This window comes from Heptranchias perlo, chromosome 9 (genome assembly GCF_035084215.1).
Source record: "Heptranchias perlo isolate sHepPer1 chromosome 9, sHepPer1.hap1, whole genome shotgun sequence".
Classification (NCBI taxonomy): domain Eukaryota; kingdom Metazoa; phylum Chordata; class Chondrichthyes; order Hexanchiformes; family Hexanchidae; genus Heptranchias; species Heptranchias perlo.
The window spans coordinates 64,987,909-65,010,856 of record NC_090333.1 but is presented as its reverse complement, the minus strand read 5'-3'; the positions used below and the strand labels follow the sequence as shown (position 1 = coordinate 65,010,856).

Genomic DNA, 22,948 nt, shown 5'->3' with positions numbered 1-22,948 from the left:
ATTCCAGCATCATTACGGGTATTGTAATGTAGTGGTTGAGTTCAAATCCTATCGTGGCGAGTTGTGAAATTAAGTTCAATAAATCTGGTACCAGGAAAAAAAATCACGCAAAACTGCTGAATTGTTGTAAAAACCTAACTGGTTCACTAATAGCCTTCTAGAAAGGAAACTTGCCACCCCTATCTGATCGAACCTACACATGACTCCAGTTCTGCACTGCATGATTGACTTTTTTAATGTCCTCTCAAACGCCTAGCAAGCCACTCAGTTATACAAACAATCAATACAAAATATCACCTCAGGGCAACTAAAAATGGGCAATAAATACCACTCTGTTAATGTTCCCCACATGCTGAGAAAAAAATTATTATGTTCAAATTGAACTTCCATACTAAAGGCAGAATAGCTACACTCAGTTTGGGTTTTTGTACTGCTGCACTGTGAATTTGGTGCTGAATTTAACCAAAGCTATTGCGACCTAGAATAACATCAACCTTAATTTACTAGTTCAGGATTATTGAAAAGTGTGCTTTCTATGCCACCTTGTGGCAAGTTTGACTTAATGCTGCACAGATCCTGACCCTTCAATAATAATAATTAATATTTAAGTCTTCCAGATTTGTAAAAGAAGGAAGATTTACTTTTTTTAAAAAAAGGCTGGTCTTTTACTATTTTCAGTGTTTGTGTTTTATCTTTCTCCTTGACCATAGTATATTCTCGCCATTTATTTGTGTACGGGACCTGCAGATAAAGTTCTACATATCATGGCACAGGTCCAGCATAACCTCAGTGTACTTTTTTTTTACAGTTTTCTCCCACCCAAGCTTAGCCTCTGCTTCAAAAGAGTTATCAATCCATGCACCCATATAGCTTGCCAGTTTATTCTGATTTGCAAGACCTTGTTGATTAACAACCTTTTGAAGTCTTTGGATTTGTAATACGGTACAAGAGGGTGAGGATGAGAATTTACTGGCTTCTGCTTCTTACCTTGATAAGATCTTGAAGATCTTTGTCAAGTTGCCTGGGTACAATTTTTCTTCGTGCTGTTAACAAATATACTTACTCATTGCCTGCATTTCACCTGGTTGCATCAATGATAATGCATCTTGTTTCACCCTTCTGGCTTTTGGATGGGGAGAAATGGTCTTTAGCAATCAAAACCCAGCATTTCTTTAAAAAAAGTTGCTCTCTGCTCAAAAATGGATGGTATTCGCTATGAGGAAGTAAAAAGGTTAATGAGGAGTTTGATTGTTGAATTAGGAGGAAGAAAAGTAAAGTTTAAAAAAGGACTGAGAATTGCTGAAAGAGATGGGGCCAGATAAAGGGACCGCTGGTTCAGCAGAATTAGCACTTCACTATTTTTCAGTTTAGCATCATTATTGCATCTGAGAGTTGAGTAGCTTCGTTACTATAATAGTACTTTATTTCAAGATAAGTGTGTGAGATTAAAATTTTTTAAAAAGAATCAGTCCAGTATGGTGGTCATTCTTCCTCCACCTGCTGGTAGTCCAAGGGCTATTGCTCAAATGGTCAGTTTTGGGAACCCTTTATCTCCATGACATTTTAGATGAGGGTTCATTCCTAGACCTAGAGTAACCTACCTCTATGAGCTTTCCTGGACTTTCTCTCCCACCCCATCTGTGGTATAGACCATTACTAACTATTGATTACTGATTTTCCCTGTTTTTGGTCTAAACATCAGTAAGGGTGAAATTCTGACACTGTTCAAAGTTATGAGATGTCACGTTCCCTAAGTTAGGGGTCTAAATCAGAGTTGAAAAGCATGCATGGTTCAAAGGAAATGTGTTCAGATTCTGCTTGCCAGGCAGATCCTGTTTTAAAAGTTAGCAATTTCACTTCTCTGCCGAATCAGAGGGCAAGTCTATTAGATCAGGACAAATTAAAGGCCTTCCTTGCTATAATTTCTAAGTGAGAGTGTTTTGATCTGCCCTGAACATCATCCTCTTTTTTTAGTTTCTGGAAGGACAAGTTCAGACTGTAGAACTAGATATCATTGCATGACATGTCTCTAAAATGTCAGCTTGGCTCACTGATGGCATACTCGCCTTTTGAGTCAAAGGTTTTAGGTTCAAGCCCCACTCCAAGTCTGGAGCACACAATCTAGGCTGTTGCTTCACTGTATTATCGAGGTGCTTTCTTTTGGAAAAGATGCTAAACTGAGGCCCCATCTGCCTGTTTGGGTGGATGCAAGAGATCCCATAGCACAACTCAAAGAAGAGCAGGGAAATTTTCCTAGTATCTTGACCAACATTTACTTCTCAACCACCACGTCAAAAACAGATTAACTGTTCGTTTCTCTTATTGGTGCTCATGGGATCTTGCTGTACACAAATTGGCTGCTTGTCTACAGAAGAACAGTAACCACATTTCAAAAAGTAACGTATTGACTGTGAAGTGCTTTGGGATGTCTTAAAGGCATAAATGTTACGATACAATTTCCAGTGCATTTCTCTTTTTCTCTTTAAAACTTCAAGTTTATTTGTGCCCCCTCCAAAAAAAAGTAATATCTACTTTTTTGTATCTTTCTCTTAGATGTATTTTTAAATTATTGCAATCAATTCCGGCACTAAAACTTCAATCCTGTAATGAAATGTAACAGAACAATTTTCAAACAGTCAAACATGGATTATTCACACGGATTGTTGATTGATAGGAAAGAAAAATGTTATGTGCAAAAAATAATTTTTATCTTTAAATTTTTGGGATTGCAGGTCATTGTCAGAGGCGATGTCTGTGGAAAAAATTGCTGCTATTAAAGCCAAGATTATGGCTAAAAAACGATCCACTATAAAGACAGATCTGGATGATGATATTGCAGCTTTGAAGCAAAGAAGTTTTGTAGACTCTGAAGTAGACGTAACCAGAGATATCGTCAGCAGAGAGAGAGTATGGCGAACAAGAACCACCATTCTCCAAAGCACTGGCAAGGTGAGTTCTGCTGAAAGAAGCTCCCTGATTGCTTAGTATGTTGTATAAGGCCATAAAGATCAGATCCTAGGTTTGATTACCAGTCTTTGCTGAGCTAGCTGATCTCAGCCGAGGTAGCAGTTGTGGTGCTACAATTGGCATCACTATCCTGGCTGATAAATGAAGAATGCTACTTGGCACTGAAGAGTTGCTGGTACTTGTGGAACTGTAGCCCAGCAAGAGTTGGTGCTTTTAGACAAAGAGAAAGATCTTTGTGGGGAGGAATTTGTAAAGCAATGGTAAGGTACAAGAATTTGAGGAATAAAGACAGTCTCTGGTATAATTTAAGATCATGGTTCAGTTAAGTTTGATTTGTTCCAGTTTTGGTTTTAAACTGACGCTAAATTTGTGGTGTTTAAGCACACCGTTAGCTGTCATTCAGGCATCGACTTACTATTTCCCAACATTGATTGTAGCCACCTTAGTTGTGAGAAGTAAAACAACAATTATGATATTATTTAAAACACAATTTTTGAAATAATTCCTGAAAAGTCTAGAAAAAAATTGTGAAAAGCAAAATTTTAAATTTACATTTTTTTCCCAAGCCTAAAACTTAAATTTAGGAACAAAAGACTAGTTTTCCCCAAAGTCTATAAATAAATTAGGACTAAAACTTAAGGTTCAGAGACTAGATTAAAGTTAGTGATTTCTAGGACCAAAGCAAGGTTACTAAGTTTCCACCAATATTTCTTTACATTGACTGTTATTTGTACCATGTCTCTATATAAATGTTATGGGGAGCAATGCTCAACAACTTTGATAAAATAATTTGAATATTTATCTGATCTCTGTCTTCAAGAATGCAGTTTGATGCACTTTTTTTTATTGTAATAATGTGGATGATTCCCTTTCCCAGAGAACAGGTGCAAAATTGTTGTGCTGACACAGTGTTGCTAGGTAATATACTTCACAGGGGCTTTTGAGGCTATGACTATTTCATACTTAGGCCGTTCTAAGTCGATGTAGCATGCAAACAACTGACTCCTGCTTCTGGCAGGCTTCGTAGAAGATAGTACGTGGGTCAGACTTGTGTTTCCTCTTGTAATGTTACAGGCTTACCTTTGCTTTTTCACTAAATTTGCTTGACTCCATACAAATCTAGGCTGGGACAGTTGATATTTTTAACAAGAATAAGTGGTAGATGAATGTTTAAAGACTCTGGGCCGGATTTTGTTATGAACGGCACCTGCAGCCGTTCGTTAGGTTTACACTTGCCCATAGACTTTCAGTGAATTTTGCATGGTTAATTCCTCTAAATTAGAGAGCAAAAAAGAATGGTGCCCTCTACAGGGCATCTGGGAACCTGTGTGAACAGGGCAAGCGACTGGTTAAGGCGAAAGACAATCAGATTGAAGTATGTTAATAAGCCACGTGGAGACTGAACCAGGAAGTGTAAGTTAGAATGGTAAATTCAATGTCAAATCTGGTACAGAAAGTGAAATAAAGAGAGCGTAAGAAAGATTGAATTAAGAGACAAAGAAAAATGTTCAGCAACAATTAAAAATGTAAATGAATGAGACTCCACACTTGTTAAAGTTAATTTTCAGCGCCAGAGAGGTGGTTTGGCAGTCATTAAGACTTATCATGGTGTTAAAAGGGTACTTAGATCAAAATGGACAAGCCATAACTTTTTCTGGCGAGATTAGTCTGTTTCTGTGACGTCATTGCAGGAACTTCACACTGTTTTGTTCATTTGAATGGGGAGCCAGGCGATGCCATGCCTTTGCGGAGTTCACGGAGGAGCTGGGCATCTGGTACAGCAACTTCCGAATTTCCACATTTAACTGTGCATGTGCGGTCGCCAGAAGTTGCTCTACCATTTGCACTGAAATAATGGTGAGCGCTGTTAGCCTTGTCATTATTTTCACAGCAAAATCCGGCCCAATATACACATGTAAAAAAGTGTAATTTGATCAGAAATATTGTAGATGATCACAGGATGACTGTGAAAAATTGATTTGATACATCAGTCTTCACAACTGTAATCTCTGGAAAAATATCCGATTCAGTCATTTTGATTCAAGAATTCATAACACATTGACATTAATTATATGTCTTGAAGTCAAGAATTAAATGTTCATGGCACTTGGGTGATGTGGTATGCACCCCAGAATGGTCAAGGAAATCAGAGGAAGTCAGTGAGGGATAGTTTAATATTTTTAAGGAGGTAAACACTGATTGTACATGAGGCCTGAGGGATAGCAAATGCTATCCTGATCGACAAAAAGAGATGTGAACCTAGAATTTATAGACCCATCATCCTAACCTCTACAATGGGGAAACTGCTCGAGAGTTTTACGGGATGCTGTTCAATGTTCCTAGAGACTATAAAGAGCAGTCATCATACATTAAGAAGCAGCAGGTTATGCCTCACCAATTATGGGAATGTTTTGAGGCAGTAACTATATTTTGTGGATGACTGTTTTTCCACTTGATATAATTTGAGTTTTCAGAAGACATTTGATAAAAGTTCTTTGTGAGGTTTGCAAAGATTAAGCCTCATGCAATTGATAACAGGTTAGCCAGCCAACTGAATTGAGAGCCGGTGTGGCAACAGAAGGTGATAAATTGCAAAAGTTTTATCTGGAGGAGTGGCTCATGGAATTCTGAAGTTTTGATTTTAAATTAAAAAGTATCTTTGGTTCCTCAACTACATTCTGATTGTTGGATTTTGTAGTAAATTGCACAATAAATTTATAAAATGTGAGCTGTTCATACAGTTTGCAGAAAATTCTTAATTTGTTTTGGTTTCTTTGTATATGTTGTGAAATCTCAACACAGTTAAAAGCTGGAAGTATTCCAGAGAAACGTCCATTAGCAGCTACCCTCTACCGATTGTATCACAAGTCTGTTCGCAAAGAGTAAAGGAACTTCATTGATTGTTTTGGAAATAAATTGAAAAAGTAGGTAGGGTGACAGCCGTTGGCACATTTTAGACTGAAGATATCGATTTTCCTGTCTTAGTTAGGGCTTTATTTGCTGCTGATGGGTAGAAAAGCAAGTTTGTAATTGAGAGAGCACTGCTAGGAAAGAAATGGAGACAAAAAGTGTAGTCTATACTAAATTAAGCTTTTCTGTGTTTGTACTCAGATCAAGACTATTAGAATGCTCTGTCAAGACAAGGTCGTAGGATTTAGTGAGAAGTGGTGACTTTTTGTCCAGTTGATCTATCCTAACGGTTTCTGTTACACATTTTTAATACCAAAGTTAATGTATAAACCCTGAATTTCCAGGAAAGTTTTGGCATAACTACGATGTAAGTGCGGTGTTGCACTGTTTTGCTTGAGGAAATTTGTGCGTAATGGTTTTACACTGAAATGCCGATTATGCATGAATTTCCACAATCGTTTGTGTCGCTTCTGAGACAAGTTTGCCAAAACCCTCTGCTGCTTGTTTACATAGCTCCAGCTCAAAGACCAGCTCACGTAAGTTCCCTGGATTTAGGTGAATAATACGCTGGCGTAGATCTGCGCCCAAAGATTTAGGTGCAGCTCAGCCCCAAGTCACTTAATATTGATGTAACTAAGATTTCTGCAGTTTGATAGCGATTTTCATCTTGATTTCTTTTCATAGAATTTTTCTTGCTGAGACCTGCACTATCCGTAACCAAAGTGCTGTTAGTGTTAGTGCATCTGAACAGCAATCCCCATTGCTTTTAAGCTTAAGTAGTAGGTATGCTCGCTTTAACTGCGAAATCTTCAGTAGTCCTTAAAGCCTGAATTATTGAAGCACCATTTATATCATGAGAGATTAGGATTTGGCTATTGACTTTAATTTGCGTGCCGAAGTTACATAGAAATCCATCAAATTAAAACTTTGATAAAGGTGTACTTGATCTTAATTACTGGATGTAGAATTGGTTCACAGTGACTGATTTAAAATGTTAATGCTCTATACAGGTATAATATAGACTACAAAAATTGTTTGGATTTTGCAGCAACTGTTTGGACACGGGAACTCATCACCTCCAAGTTGCATACAATCTGACTTAGACATATATCGCGGTTCCTTCATCGTTGCTGAGTCAGAATCCTTGAATTCCCAATTGACACCGTTGTGGAAGCACCATCATCACAAGGATGGCAGTTGTTCAAGGAGAAAGGCCACCAGCACCTTCAGGGCATCTAGGGTTGGGCAATAAATGTGTCCTTGCCAGCTTTGCCCACGTCCTGAGAAGAAATAACAAAAGTATAAATTTGTTCTCAGTTTGGACTGTGAAGGAGCACAGCTATTTTTGACTGGTAAAGGTTTCTTAGTTGAAAATATTTACATGGGATATTATTTCTTCCCTCTCCTCTCAGTGGTGTCCTCCACCCCCCCCACCCCCCAACTTTGCTGCTGCCTTCCTCCTGAGCACCCCTCTGCCTAAGTGGCAATTCAGTTTCTCTCTTCCTGCCATGTTGTCTGTTTTCCCTAAGCAGTATTAACCATTAATCGCTTGTATCTGGATCTAGAAATAATTGGTGGGGGGGTTGGGCACAGGTAGGGCTAACATTTTTGGTTGTGGTTGATCAATTTTTGTGAATAGAAATATCAGATTTAGTTCTTTGAGCAGCTTTCCAAAGGTAGACCTCTGAAGCTCAATTAAAGAATTAGATAAAAATGTGTACGTGTAAACCTTCTTGTAGAATCTTGATAGATTTATAAAATGTTTTAAGTGATGTATTGATTAAGTGCTCTTACAAAAGATTATTCTAAGTATAGCAGAGTTGAGAGGCTTTTGACTATGTTAAGTGAAGTCCATTAGGAAAATCAAGGATAACCAGTGACCAAGTTGAAGAGCATGGCATGCCTGTGAATTTCAAACAACTTCTAAGACTATTTTAACTGACAGACTAGAAAAGCCTTTCATTGATTTAAAAAAAAACTTATTCAGCTAAGAACAAACATACAAATCCATTCAGATAACTGGAATCAATGGCATTTGTCCATCAAGGTCAAATCCTAACTTGGCATTCACTATGTCTTGCAGCTAAATGGCAGCTCACACTCCTCTTGCTCTCTTGCTCTTGGTCTATTGCTCTTCCTCTGGCGCTCAGTATTTCAAATATGAAATTAGAGCTGTTGTGTCTTATCACAGTGCCACCTACAGGCATAACAGTTATTGCAGGTGCTTAAAATGAATGCCTCATATACTGAATTTGCAAGATAATAGATACAATGCTGCAATGCCTGCTTTACTAACTTACCTTTCAGTCCTCCTGCATCGGGAGGCTTGGCTCCCATATTTTGAGTCTACCCGTGTTTACTACAAGCCATGAGTCTCTTCTCACTTTTAATAGATTTGAAAGTACTTTAATTTAAACTATAAAACAGCTTCTAAATCATTTGATATGTTTAGAAATTTGAAAAATTATAATTTCCTGCTTTAAAGAGCTGACACCATTGGAAAATATAAATAGCAGCTGTTGGCTGCTCAGTGCATAACAAACGTATAAAGGAAAGAACTTGGAGAGTTTTGGCAGCATAGAAGAGGCCGTAAATGCTTTTTCTTCTCTTTATTCTGCTGGGAATTGATATTTTCCGTCGTCTGTTGCTTTCCCAATATTTTCTAGTTGACTAAATAATGAAATAGTACGCCACCATTGGAGCCAATGGCTGCTCAGTCCGTAATAAAAAAAAGGCAAAGAAAATTGCACATTTGCAACAGGCTGTAAATGCTTTTACTTTTTTATTCTGTTGGGAATTTATATTTAGCTACTCTATTTTTCCAATTTTTTTTCACTAGTTCTGATTTGGGGGTTGGCGGGGGTGTCGGATAAACAGCATAATGTCATTCGAGCTGATGTCTCCTCAGTGCTTTGAAAATTCACTCTTTCTGTTTTACATAATCAGTAACAACCAGAAACTATCTCTCCAGTGTACCTCTGTAGTATTTTGCTGCTTCATCATTGACCTTCCCTCCATCATAAGGTCAGAAATGGGGATGTTCGCTGATGATTGCACAGTGTTCAGTTCCATTCGCAACCCCTCAGATAATGAAGCAAGACCTGGACAACATCCAGGTTTGGACTAATAAGTGGCAAGTAACATTCGCGCCAGACAAGTGCCAGGCAATGACCATCTCCAACAAGAGAATCCAACAAGAGACATTCAACGGCATTACCATCACCGAATCCCCCACCATCAACATGCTGGGGGTCACCATTGACCAGAAACTTAACATAAATACTGTGGTTACAAGAACAGGTCAGAGGCTGTGTATTCTGTGGTGGGTGACTCACCTCCTGACTCCCCAAAGCCTTTGCACCATTTACAAGGCACAAGTCAGGAGGGTGATGGAATACTCTCCACTTGCTTGGATGAGTGCAGCTCCAACAACACTCAAGAAGCTCGACGCCATCCAGGACAAAACAGTCCGCTTGATTGGCATCCCATCCACCACCCTAAACGTTCACTCCCTTCACCACCGATGCACAGTGGCTGCAGTGTGTACCATCCACCGGATGCACTGCAGCAACTCGCCAAGGCTTCTTCGACAGCACCTCCCAAACCCGCAACCTCTACCACCTTGTTGACCGGAGGTCACCGGTTACGGTTATTGGCTTAGTACGAAGAGAAGAGTCAATTCTCTCTTAATTCTCAGTTCGCTTTATTAATGTTGTTAGATCATGTACATATAGCTTGTACGTCTGGTTAGATATAGGCATGCAGTTTACAACAGGTTATACAGTTTTATACCCAAACTAGGATTTAAACGCACACCCACTAGGTTTCTCTGACACTCCCTTAGTGGTCACAGAATAGAAAGGATATTATATTAACTGGAAAGGAGAGCTGACGCTGGCCAGGCGTTCCGTTCTCTCTCTCTTGACGTCGTCTCTACGTCCCTGACGTAGGGTCTCCCACCTTTGCGATGGTTAGTCTCCGGAGTTTCACACACACACACTGGCACCAAGCCTGCAATTCTTCAGTCTTATTTCCAAGTCTGTCTTTTTCGAATGATGCTGTCTTTCTCCTGTTGGCTTAGATTTCCTCGAGTGGTCGGTGTCATCCCCTGATTGGCTCTGTTCCAAGGGGTTAGGTAGCATCACCTCATTACTCCTTTTCTAAATAAGGACTGGTGTCTCATCACAGTCCCTTTGTCTCTTAGAAGCGTAACTAATTCAAACCGGTTCCGGCCAGCTCAGACCAGTGACTGAACTCCAGGTCACTTCAGTTCAAAAGTTAGTCTCTTTGCCTGAGTGTTAGCAATTCGAAATAAACTCAATAGTTTTCTGCAGCCCCTGGCCAACAACCTGGAAGGACAAGGGGAGCAGGCACATGGGAACAACACCACCTGCACGTTCCCCTCCAAGTCACACACCATCCCGACTTGGAAATATATCACCGCTCCTTCATCGTTGCTGGGTCAAAATCCTGGAACTCCCTTCCTAACAGCACTGTGGGAGAACCTTCACCACACGGACTGCAGCGGTTCAAGAAGGCGGCTCACCACCACCTTCTCAAGGGCAATTAGGGATAGGCAATAAATGCTGGCCTTACCAGCGACTCCCACATCCCATGAACGAATTTTAAAAAAAAGTGTGCTTATTATTGATGTAAGCGTGGCCAATTGCTGATATCCTCATCACTAACCACGTCCTGTGAGCCAGTGGTGGTGGATTTAGTATGCCACTTTGTCTGGGTTAGGTTTTCCTGCTAATGTTTGTCGTTAGAAAACATGATAAATTTACACATTTCACAATTATTCAAGTTCCCTTGTTCATACAGTTTCTTCTTCATGACCATCTCCTGTTAATGGCACATTCTGCCATCCACTGATTTAAGGAGTCTTGTCATCACATTGTTGTGGAATATTAAGATGATAGTTCAGTATTATGCAGGTCGTTGCTTCATTTGTGCAGCACCATGAGAGATCTATTGAAAGGAGGGAAGATTTCTTTCCTCCCCCAATTGCCTCTTTAAATCTCTGAGTCAATATACTTTGGTGGAGCCAGGTGGCAAGTAGTCTGGTCTTTTGATTATCTCCAGGCAGAAGCTAAACAACTCAGGGTTTGAAGTGCTCTTGGGTTTTGCACAGCACCGCCCTGTGACTGAAATTAGGTACTACTGCAGAGTTTGATTTAATAGAGATTTGTTACAGTACCTCCCTCCCCCGTGCCAAGTTCAAAATGCTACTGAAAAGTAACAACTTAGCATCCTGATGGGGTTCTGTTCAAGATTTTATGCTGGTCTGGAACAAAAAGCAGTAGGCTCAAAATCCTAGACTAGGACAATTGATACTTAAATTTGGTTTCTTAAAGTATCCTTCAGTGTAACTATAATAAGGATTTCCTTATTACACAGGTTTTTTTGTGTGTGTGGGGGGGTTGGGGGGGAAATGTTTTGGCATGGCACACTGATAGTCCTCATTTGTTATTTCTGACTGTCTAACCAACTGTGCCAAGTCCCCTATTGCTAGTACATTCTACACAAAGTCTCATGCAGAAGATTTCTGATTGGATCAGTATAGGCTGCATGCCTAGTGATTGATATATTTTTATGTAGATCTCCTTCAGTGTTCATGGTGAGTGAGGAGATAGATAGGCGAATGTAACTACTAAAATTTGCTGCTTACAGGAAGCACATGTTGTACACAAAACTTTCATTATATTTCAGAAGATTGTCCATGGCTTTGCTCACAGTGAGTTAGAGGATGTGCTGTTTTGGAAGAATAGGTATTATGCCATGTATCTCACAATGTGGCTTACTGATTTTATGGTGAGTAAACTTGGGTGGAGATCTGAGAGTTTGGTAGCACTAGAGGGGGACATTTCTTGGTTTAGCAGCAGTTAGGATGGGTGTCTGGGACTTAGTAGCATGTGGGGAGGTTGTTTGAAGTTTTCAGTAGCATAGGAGGGAGGTCCTAGAATTTGGTAGCACCAGAAGGAGTCTTGGGTTTCAGAAGCACTGCAGAGGGGGAACTTGGAGTTTGACAGAACTGGGACAGGGACCCTCGGATTTGGCGACACTGGGATGGGAAACCAAATGTCTGTCCACACTGAGGAGGAAGGGTTCACGGCCTTTGGAGAGCTCCGAGTGTCTGGCAGTATTGGGAGGATTCAAGAAACAGTTCACAATTATGTTGAAACATTTTTGCTCAAAGAAGATTGTTTTCCCTTGACCTACTAGATCCAGTACTAGTATTTTTTTTCAAAATTACAGTACATAAAGTATAATACTAACAAGTCAGCTTGTGGATAATCCTGGAACTAAATACGTCTGAACACACAGATGCTAGCAGTGGATCAGTAATCCATTTGCAGGAAAGAATTTTGTATTTTTACTAGCGATCTGAATTACTGGATAAATACATAGCTGGAAAGAAAAAAATAGAAATTGGAAAGTAGAAAATACTGCAAATACACAGCAGATTTGCAGCATCTATAAAAAGTAAAGAAGGGTTACATTCCGGGTGCAAACTTTTGTTATGACTGGACAGAGCAAGATAAGTAAGCTCTTCAGTGAAACTGAACAAAATGGAAAGGGAGGATGAAGAGAGATAATGTGTTGAATACCCAACATTTTTTTTGAAAGGCCGAAAAGAGGTGAAAACTGGTAAATGTTGTACAAAGATTATCTTGGTGAGGCAATTAAAAGAACAAATAGATCATGAAAATAGCCATGGCAATGGAAAGGCATGGGAAGGATAAGGGGGAATAGGAAAACAACTGGAAACGTAGTAAATATGAAAAAGAAACTGTGCTGGAAACATATGGCAGGCTCACGCAGTAACATAATTAAAGTTTATTTTGGAAGTATAACTATATAAAGCACAAGTGTTGTCACACCTTTCGTCTGTGTGTCTTTGAGGCGTAGCTTCTCTCTGAAACTTTACCACAAAACCTTTGTTCCTTTTCAAATGATTTGGAAAAACAAATTGAGAGCTCATTAAACTATGAGGAAAGATTTTTGTACTGAAAAATTGTTCCTGCAAATGATTTTGGAATCTAAGTATTTTTCTGCAAGCAGTAATTAATAAACAAGATTTTACCTTTCATATGATTTTTCTTCTACCTGATATAGCTTTTAGAATTCTCTGTTCAGCTGGTTTTGAAATCATATGGAAAAACAAATAAATGGTCAAATAATGTTACAGGCTGAGGAAGACATGCTTGCTGCTGGATACTGAGACAATCATACTGATGCTGTGATATCTTCTATACCACCTACTTAGACTGTGTATTCTGAGTGTTGCTGGCAGAGAGTTGTTAATTGCCTTTACCTCAAAATGATAACTGTAGAAAGAACGTCAACCAATTTCTTACTCATTCTCAAATTTTACCTTAAATCTCCACCGCTTTGAGCTTGACCAGTAGCATTTCATGCAGAACTTTGTCAAATGCCTTTTCGAAGTTTAGATGTGCCATGTTAGAGTCCACTGGGGATGTTGCTCAGATTCAGAAGGGGAAAGTATTGCCTGACCTATCTCCTTGACTTTTCTATGTTGGCTGCGATTTACTAGGTTATCATTCTACAGGTAATCCTGAAGTTCGCTCCTGATAATCTATTCCATTATTTTACCCACGATTGAAAAAAGACTAATGGGTACGTAGTTGCCAGAGTCTGCTTTGTTGCCCTGTTTGAAAATGTGCACCGTGCAAGCCCCGTTGCCAATCTGCTGGGACTTCTCCAGTATTTGACTCTCTCATAATGACCACCAGTACCCCATTGATCTCCTTCCTCATCGCTCTCATTCTTCTGGGATAAATGCCCTCCTTTGGGGGTTTATTTGTTTTCAGCCCTTTTGGTCTGCCTAGTTCTTCCACTTATCAAAATTGTTAATTCTCTTTGGATTATCACTGTTTAAGAAGGACGTGTTACTCGTGTCAATACTTGGAAGAAATAATCATTTTATTTGATGCATTGATGATCGGTTGTTCCAAATCATAATTGACTGCTTATTTTTTAATTTCTTTAGGACTTTGGAAGTTCTCTAACTGTTGTCCACTTCAGCCTGATTAATTCTTGCTGAAAACAAACTGTATGTGCGAATAGCTGAAATGCACATTATTTGTCTTATGCTGAAGCTATTAAAAAGCAGATGAGTCACCTCTGTCGAGGTGGACAGCTTAACTAGAGTTAGTTGCCAAGTCCACATAGGTAACAAAAAAATATTGATTACCTTGCTGCGAGAAGGAGCTAATCATTTAGGAATGCTCACCCACTGAGGAGAAAAACTAATCTTGCTTTTTGAGTTACTTTATTGTTTTTATATGGAAAACTTGTCCAACAAACTGATGCCTTTGAATTACTGTGATTGATAGCTACATTTAATTGTAAAAGATACCCTCTTGATCACCCTTTGACCCAGTTTGGTTTTCAAAGTAAGGAGGGGGAGTCAGAGATCAAGATTTCCATAGTGAATTTCTGCTTCGCTAGTCAATTGGCAAGCTGGGACAATTGGAACACTCTATCTTGAGTTGATGTATAAGCTTTTCCTTGTAGGCTTTTATTCCAAGTTATGACAATTATCAAAGTTTCAAGACACTAATTATTTTTGAAATGAGCATTCTTTTGCTGCAATCTAGTGTAACCTGTCTTTTTGCTCTTGTTTCTGTTTAATTTTCATTAATTAACCTGATTTGTAATTTATAGCCTGAGATATACAGTCTGTCAATGTTGCATGTCCATCAGTCAGAGACCAAGAGATGGAGGCACTTCGTATTACTTTCAGAAAGTTTACAAGCAGCATTAGTGGTTTATTGGTCATTCCCAGAATTATTTTGAATGTAAGATCACATTTCAGCTCATGAAGAGCATGCTCTCCCATGGAAGCAACCCTTTATACTGGGCAGGAGAAAAAGTATCTGAAGAACACTCGAATTGTAACAGTAATCATTAAGTGTATTAATTTATCTTAGGTTCCAGCTCCATTGACATCTTTTTAGTCTTTTCTTCTCTGCCCTTTCACTACTAGAGTATAAATTTTTACTGATTTGTTTTACTTAACAATAAAGCTGTGCTTTATTTGCACATATTTCTTTATCCCTCTGCTCCTCTGATCATCCTTTTGATATGTTTTGTATGTTCGTATATTCATCCTAATGCCCTTTGCCTTTCTCCCAGCAGGAATTGTAGAGGTTGTTCCATTATTATGCTTCTGGTTTAATTTATTAATCCATTTAGGGTCAAGTTTGTTTAGTCTATATTTGCTGATCCTGTCTGCATTTATCCCCATGCTCATCATTACGTCTTTAAAAGTATTCCACTTTTCCGCTGCTGATGTGCTGTTGAACAAGCCTTGCCCACCCCCCCCCCCCCAAAAAAAAATAATTTACTCAAGCTGTTCCCTCATTTCCTTTTAAGTTAGCTATTTTAAAATTATATGCTTGGCTTCTAGTCTTCAATGTTTCTGAATCTTAGATCATCATGAACTTGATCACTCCATAGCCGCTATCCTTCAATGTCCTGATTTCCAGTTCTGTTATCTTGCTTAGATCACTTTAATATTACCAGATCAGGATGTGCACTTCTTTTTGTGGCTTCCCTGGCTCACTAGGTTGTGAAGCAGTCATATTATGTTTACCAACTGTGACCATGCACCACTTACGTATTCCCAATTTGATAAATTTACCTTCACAATTGAATTTCCCTGGCTCTGAACTTGCTCAAAAACTTTAACTCTTTTAATATCTTCCAGTTCTGATGCAAGGTCTTCGACCTGAAACGTTAACTCTGTTTCTTTCTCCACAGATGCTGCCTGACTTGCTGAGCTTCTCCAGCATTTTCTGTTTTTATTTCAGATTTCCAGCATCTGCAGTACTTTGCTTTTGAATTGAATTAGATAGTTGAGCAAGTAGAATTGTGAATTATGTGAGAAAGGATTCAATGACTGGATTATGCACTTTTCCATGCAACCAGTCAAATTGATTTTATGTTAAAGAAAATAATTGGTCATATAATATTGTATTCAGTAATTCCACTGCCATGAAGCAACCTTTTGAGCACAATCCATTGCTTGGCAGACCTGGGTATACTATATATTTTTTGATAACTATATATCTATCTATCATATACACAAGGTTTCAGCAGTGTGACTGTAAATGGCTAGTTATAGTATAGAAATTGACCACTAACCATTTTTGTCATGTAGTCCCTGAGATGTTCCTGTAAATCTATAATGTCAGTTTGTGTTTCCACACTTGTCTAGTTTTTATATACAGCATGATTCTGTGCTTATGGTGAGTATAATTAAAGGTGACTAAAAATAGCCTGTTACTTGACAGGTATACTTATAGTGTAACCAGTTACATTTTCACTGTGACCTTGAGAGTCCCTGAAGTACCTATGTATAGATTGCTGTTCTTATTTTCTCTGACTTTAGCTGGATAAGCTTTCATGTAATGAGATTGGGCTGTTGTATCTGATTCATTCCATCGAGTCCAGCTTTATTCCGAGGCTACCACTACCCTCCCAGGAGCAGCTGCAACTTCAGTCCCCTTGGTGCCACTAGCCTTCTTGAACTTACTTCTGGTCACCACACTCTTCCCATACCAATACAGCTGTGATTGTAAAAAGAAAAAATCCACAATTCCTGTGCAATTTCCAGCTCCTCTTAATGCATTTATTTACCCAGCAGCTGTAATGTGTTAGTTTTGTGTTTTTGATCAAATGTTTAAGTTGAAAATCTGTCAAAGAAAACATTGTCTAAATTCTGATATTCCTTACTTGTGCACACAAGATGGCAGTATGCTGAAAGATAATGCAGTTCAGATTAATTCTTAATTATGCAAAACCTTAACTACCTTCCAGTGAACTATTCACAGACAGTTCACAGGCACCTGTTTTGTATGCAAAATGCAGGTCATGCTACTGTATTTCATGTTTACTTAATAAAATTTCCAATGCTGCTGATAATTTTAGTTTTTTTTTCCTCCTTCAGAATTTTTCCAAGAACATATTTGCAATTTTACAATCAGTAAAAGCCAGGGAAGAGGGACGAGCACCAGAACAGAGACCCCCACAAAATGTAATACAACCGGTAAGAACAAAAACATTTTTTTTTTCTCTCCCTTCTTTGAGGAGGAATAAAACATTTTGTGTTTGACTTACTCAACTGATTGTCCTCGGGATTTTTTTTGTTGGAGAATTTGAATTTATACCGTCTTTACCCCCCGCCCCGCCCTCCTGTCCAAACTGAGAAAATTAATTACAAGTTGAGATTTCAGAAATGCACAAGCCACCACTTTTTTTTCAAAAAAAAATGCTTAAATAGGAATTTTTCCCATGATGTACTGAATTAATTAAATTGCCACTTGTGTAACTTGTATAAATCACTTTTTTAAGCAAATATATAGTGCTTATAATTAATGCAAATATACAGGATGTGGAATAGTAATAATAGTACATTTTTTATGTAATATTCCTTACAGCACAATTTTCCTTAAACTCTAGAAATTTCCATAGGTATTTCTCCAGGCTTTATACCATCTATGCTCCACTTGAGATTGTAATCCCAGATGTATTGCAATGAAAATCTAAATTAATTCCAAAATTCCTTTTGTGGGCATCCTGTGTGGGTAGCAGTCTTCTGTGCTTACACAAAGAATCTGTATAGCAGTTGTAAAATGTGATGCCTTTTTGTTTTTAGGAATGCTTCTGGTTTCAAAATTAACTGGTTTTAGTTTTTAGTTTTCATTAATCCCCATCTTCCATTTGAGAAAATGATTAATGTAAAGAATCTTAGAACAGGGCATTGAGAGAACACAGTAATTTCTCCTGTCCCCCAAAAAGCAGTCTATTGTTCATGTGTGGGTCCAACAATTTAGTGGGGCCCTTAGCTTTTGTGTCGTCTTGTGTCTCTCTTCTCACTTCAAAAAATGTTTTGAAGGCAAGATTGCGATACAGGATATTAGGATTACTCATGTGGAGGATAAATAGCAACACGGACTGGTTGGGCTGACTGGCCTGTTTTTGTGTTGCGATCTCTGTGTAATTCTTTGTAACTCTTCTCTTCGTGGGGTTCTCCTTGGGAAAGAAAACAAGTGATCTGCACCTAAATGTTGACACCTGTTTGAAATCTCTGACTAAGAGGCATGTGAGAGCGGCCATTTTTACTCTGTCTAATTTGTTCTCTATGGGAAATATCTTGTCTCTGCTCTATACTTTTTTGTGCAGTCATGGTTAAAATCAGGAGCTCAGGAAATTGATCAGGGATTACTCATGAATACACACGTTTTGAATAGATTTGATCTCATTGGCATTTAGAATCATTACAGCACAGGAGGTGGCCATTTGGCCCATTGAGCCTGTGCCGGCTCGTTGTAAGAGCAATCCAGTTAGTCCCATTCCCCCGCTCTTTCCCCGTAGCCCTGCAAATTTTTTCCCTTCAAATATTTATCCAATTCCTTTTTGAAAGCCACGATTGAATCTGCGTCCACCACCCTTTCAGGCAATGCATTCCAGATCATAACTACTCGCTGCATAAAAAAGTTTTCCCTCAAATCGTCTTTGGTTCTTTTGCTGATCACCTTAAATCTGTGCCCTCTGGTTCTCGACCCTTCCGCCAATGCGAACAGTTTCTCTTTATTTACTTTATCTAACCTGTCATGATTTTGAACACTTCTATCAAATCTCCTCTCTCCTTTCTCTGCTCTAAGGAGAACAACCCCAGCTTTTCCAGTCTATCCACGTAACTGAAGTCCCTCAACCCTAGAACCATTCTAGTAAATCTTTTCTGTACCCTCGCTAAGGTATTCAGATCCTTCCTAAAGTGCAGTGCCCAGAATTGGACACACTACTCCAGTTGTGGCCAAAGCAGTTTTATAAAGATTCAACATAACCTCCGTGCTTTTGTACTGTATGCCTCCATTTATAAAGTCCTGTCACCTTCAAAGATTTGTGCACATATACCCCTGGGTCTCTCTGCTCCTGCATCCCCTTTAGAATTGTACCATTTAGTTTATATTGCCTCTCCTTGTTCTTCCCGTCAAAATGTATCACTTTGCACATGTCTGCGTTAAATTTCATTTGCCATGTGTCTGCCCATTCCACCAGCCTGTCTATGTCCTATTGATGTCTATTACTATCCTCCTCACTTTTTACAGCACCCCCAAGTTTTGTATCATCTGCAGATTTTGAAATTGTGCCCTGTACACCCATGTCCAAGTCATTAATATATATAAAAAAAAAGCAGTGGTCCTAGTACTGACCCCTGGGGAGCACCATTATATACCTTTCTCCAGTACGAAAAACAGCTGTTTATTATTTCATTACTACTCTGTTTCCTGTCACTTAGCCAATTTCGTATCCATGCTGCCATGCCCCTTTTATTCCATGGGCTTCAATTTTGCTGACAAGCCTATTATGTGGTACTTTATCAGATGCCTTTTGAAACTCCATATACACAATATCAACCGCATTGGCCTCATCAACCTCTCTGTTACCTCATCAAAAAACTCCATCAAGTTAGTTAAACACTATTTGCCTTTATCAAATCTGTATTGGCTTTCCTTTATTAATCCACACATGTCCAAGTGACTATTGATTTTGTCCTAGATTATTGTTTCTAAAAGCTTCCCCACCACTGAAGTTAAACTGACTGGCCTGTAGTTGCTGGGTTTATCCTTACACCTGTTTTTGAAGAAGTGTGTAACATCTGCAATTCTCCTGTCCTCTGGCACCACTTCCGTATCTAAGGATATTTGAAAGATTATGGCCAGCAACTCTGCAATTTCCACCCATACTTCCCTCAGCAACCTAGGATGCATCCCATCCGGACGGGGTGAACTTATCTACTTTAAATACAGCCAGCCTTTCTAGTACCTCCTCTTTATCAATTTTCATCCCATCCAGTATCTCAACTACCTCCCCTTTTACTGTGACTTTTCTTCTGCAGCATCTTCTTCCTTGGTAACGACAGATGCAAAATAGTCATTTAGTACCTCAACCATGCCCTCTGCCTCCAAGTGTCGATCTCCTTTTTGGTCCCTAATTGGCCCCACCCCTCCTCTTACTACCCATTGACTATTTATATGCCTATAGAAGTCTTTTGGATTCCCTTTTATGTTAGCTGCCAGTCTATTCTCACACTCTATCTTTGCTCTTCATATTTCCCTTTTCTCCTCTGTACATTCTATATTCAGCCTGGTTCTCACTTGTATTATCAATCTGACATCTTTCATACGCCCCCTTTTTCTGCTTCATCTTACTCTCTATCTCTTTCGTCATCTAGGGAGCTGTGGCTTTGGTTGCCCTACCTTTCCCCCTAATGGGAATGTACCTAGACTGTACCCGAATCATCATCTCTTTAAAAGCTGCCCATTATTCGATTACAGTTTTGCCCGCCAATCTTGGATTCCAATTTACCTGGGCCAGATCCGCTCTGAACCACTGGAATTGGCCTTCCTCCAATTAAGTATTTTTACTGTAGAATTCTCCTTGTCCTTTTCCATAACTAATCTAAACCTTATGATACTATGATCTCTGTTCCCTAAATGTTCCCCTACTGACACTTGCTCCATTTGACCTACTTCATTCCCCAGTACCAGATACAGCAATGTCTCCTTCCTCGTTGGGCCAGAAACATACTAATCAAGAAAGTTCTCCTGAACACACTTCAGAAATCCCTGCCCCTCTCTGCCCTTTACACGATTACTATACCAGTCTATATTAGGATAATTGAAGTCCCCCATTATCACTACTCTAGAGTTCTTGCAACTCTCTGTAATTTCCCTGCAAATTTGCTTCTCTATATCCTTCCCACTAGTTTGTGACCTATAGAATACACCCAGTAGTGTCATGGCACCTCTATTGTTTCTTAATTCTAACCAAATAGATTCTGTCCTTGACCCCTTAAGGACATCCTCTCTAGCACTGCAATATTCTCCTTAAATTAACACTGCCACCACCAACCCCCCCCCCCCTCCTTTTTTTTCCTTCCCTATATTTCCTGAACACCTTGTATCCAAGAATATTTAGTACCCAATCCTGCCCTTTTTTGAGCCAGGTCTCCGTTATCGCCCACTACATCATATTCCCATGTGGCTATTTGCGCCTGCAGCTCACCAACCTTATTTACCACGCTTCATGCTTTTACACGTGCACTGTAAACTTCGACCTTCGACCTTCTCGTATTCTCTCTTAGTCAGATCCCACCTAATAATGTATTATTTCTTACTCTAGTGCCATCTGTCTCTCCCAATCTTTTGTGCACCTTGTTTCTCCTTTCTACTCCCCATCCCACTGCCAAATTAATTTTAAACCCCCCCCCCCCCCCCCCGCCCACAGCATGATTGAACTTCCCCACAAGGACGTTGGTTCCAGCTCTATTGAGGTGCAATTCGTCTGTCTTGAACAGATCCCTCCTGCCCCAAGAGTCTGAAGCCCTCCCTCCTGCACCATGTCATCTAGCCACGCATTAACCTGCCTTATCTTTCTATTTCTGTACTCACTAGTGCGTGGCACTAGGAGTAATCCAGAGATCACTACCCTTTTGAGGTCCTGCTTTTTAACTTCCTCCCTAGCTCCTGAAACACTCTAGCCGCAGGACCTCATCCTTTTCCTTTCCTATGTCATTGGTACCCACATGGACCATGGCTTCTGGCTGTTCCCCTTCCCCCTGCAGAATGTTCTGCACCCTCTCCGTGATGTCCTTTACCCTGGCACCAGGGAGGCTACACACCATGCGGGACTCAAGTCAGCGGTCACAGAAAAGCCTGTCTGTCCCCTGACTATCGAATCCCCTATGACTACTGCATTTCTATACTTCATCGCGCCCTCCTGTGCAGTCCTTTGCCCCATGGTGCCATGCTCAGAACTGCACTCCTTTGAGGTGACATCACCCTCATTGTTGTTCAATGCTGAATACTGGTTTGAGAGTGGCGCAAACCCAGAAGATTCCTGCACTGACTGCCTCTTCCTACCCTTTTGGGATTTCTCCCCAAAATGTTGTGAATCAAATCTGGTCAAGTTAGGTTTACTGACTTTTTGCATCTCCAATTAAGCCCCTGTAAAATATTCTTTAGGATTGAATTCGCTTTGGTATCAATTATCATTGAATCCTTTTTTGGGCATCTCAGTCCTAAATATTGTAAAATGGATCTAATTATTACGCATTAGAGACATTGGGGAAAAAAAGCAAACAACTGTAGATGCTAGAAATCTGAAACAAAAACAGAAAATGTTAGAAACACTCAGTAGGACAGTCAGCAATTGTGGAGAGAGCAGACAAGTTAGTGTTTCAAGTGTGGACACTTCATCAAAATGGATGCACTCCTGAAACATTAACTTGCCTGTTAAATGTTTCCTGTCTTTTATGTTGAGACATTAGACCTGTACTGGTGCTGCATCTGTTGGTAGTGTACATGTATCAGCATCTCAACTGTTAGTCCCTTTGACGTTCACTGGCAATTTCCCTTTTGAAATATTGTAAACCATTTTGATGGAAAGTGTAAAAGTAAATGCAGCACTATAGTTTGTGAATAAGCATGGGAACTAAATTAATCAAATGACTAATTTGACACTGCAAACATGCTAACTATACTGGTAATGATTTGTACCTCCAAAAAGATTAGCTAATTATTTTATATTTTGGTTAAGTTGCCAATGCTGTACTAAAGCTGTGTCTTATAAACTATCGTTCATCATGGCAGGTGGCTGTTAAGTATCAAAATGCAGCTTTGTGTTAATACCGAAATAATCCACATAGCTGTGCATTTGCTGAGTGGATCCTTGCTCAGCTCGTGTTGCCAATCATTAAGTATCTTCCACTTGTACTTTTTCCTATGAATTTTATACTTCACTTAAAAAGAAGTGATTTTATGACACTTACTTTACAAAAAGTCCAATTTTTGTACGTTGCAGGACCCAGCACTGCGAAATAAACAGCCTATTCCAGCAGCCTACAACAGATATGATCAGGAAAGATTTGCAAAGAAGGAAGGTAAATATGCCTTAATCTTAAATGTGCCCCCACCCCCCCCATTCCAGATCCAAAAAAAAAGGAAAAGCAGGGTGACATTTAGCTTATTTTTTT

At 39.4% G+C, this 22,948-nt stretch overlaps 1 protein-coding gene across 1 annotated transcript in view; it reads left to right on the top strand.

The window, feature by feature from the left end:
- cdc73 (cell division cycle 73, Paf1/RNA polymerase II complex component, homolog (S. cerevisiae)) overlaps positions 1-22,948 on the top strand; it is a 323,327-nt gene that overhangs the window by 47,676 nt on the left and 252,703 nt on the right. Inside the window, exons 7-9 of the mRNA XM_067990642.1 lie at positions 2,733-2,949; positions 16,856-16,954; positions 22,777-22,855. Of these exons, the coding sequence (XP_067846743.1) occupies positions 2,733-2,949; positions 16,856-16,954; positions 22,777-22,855 (395 nt within the window). The remainder of the gene's footprint in view (positions 1-2,732; positions 2,950-16,855; positions 16,955-22,776; positions 22,856-22,948) is intronic.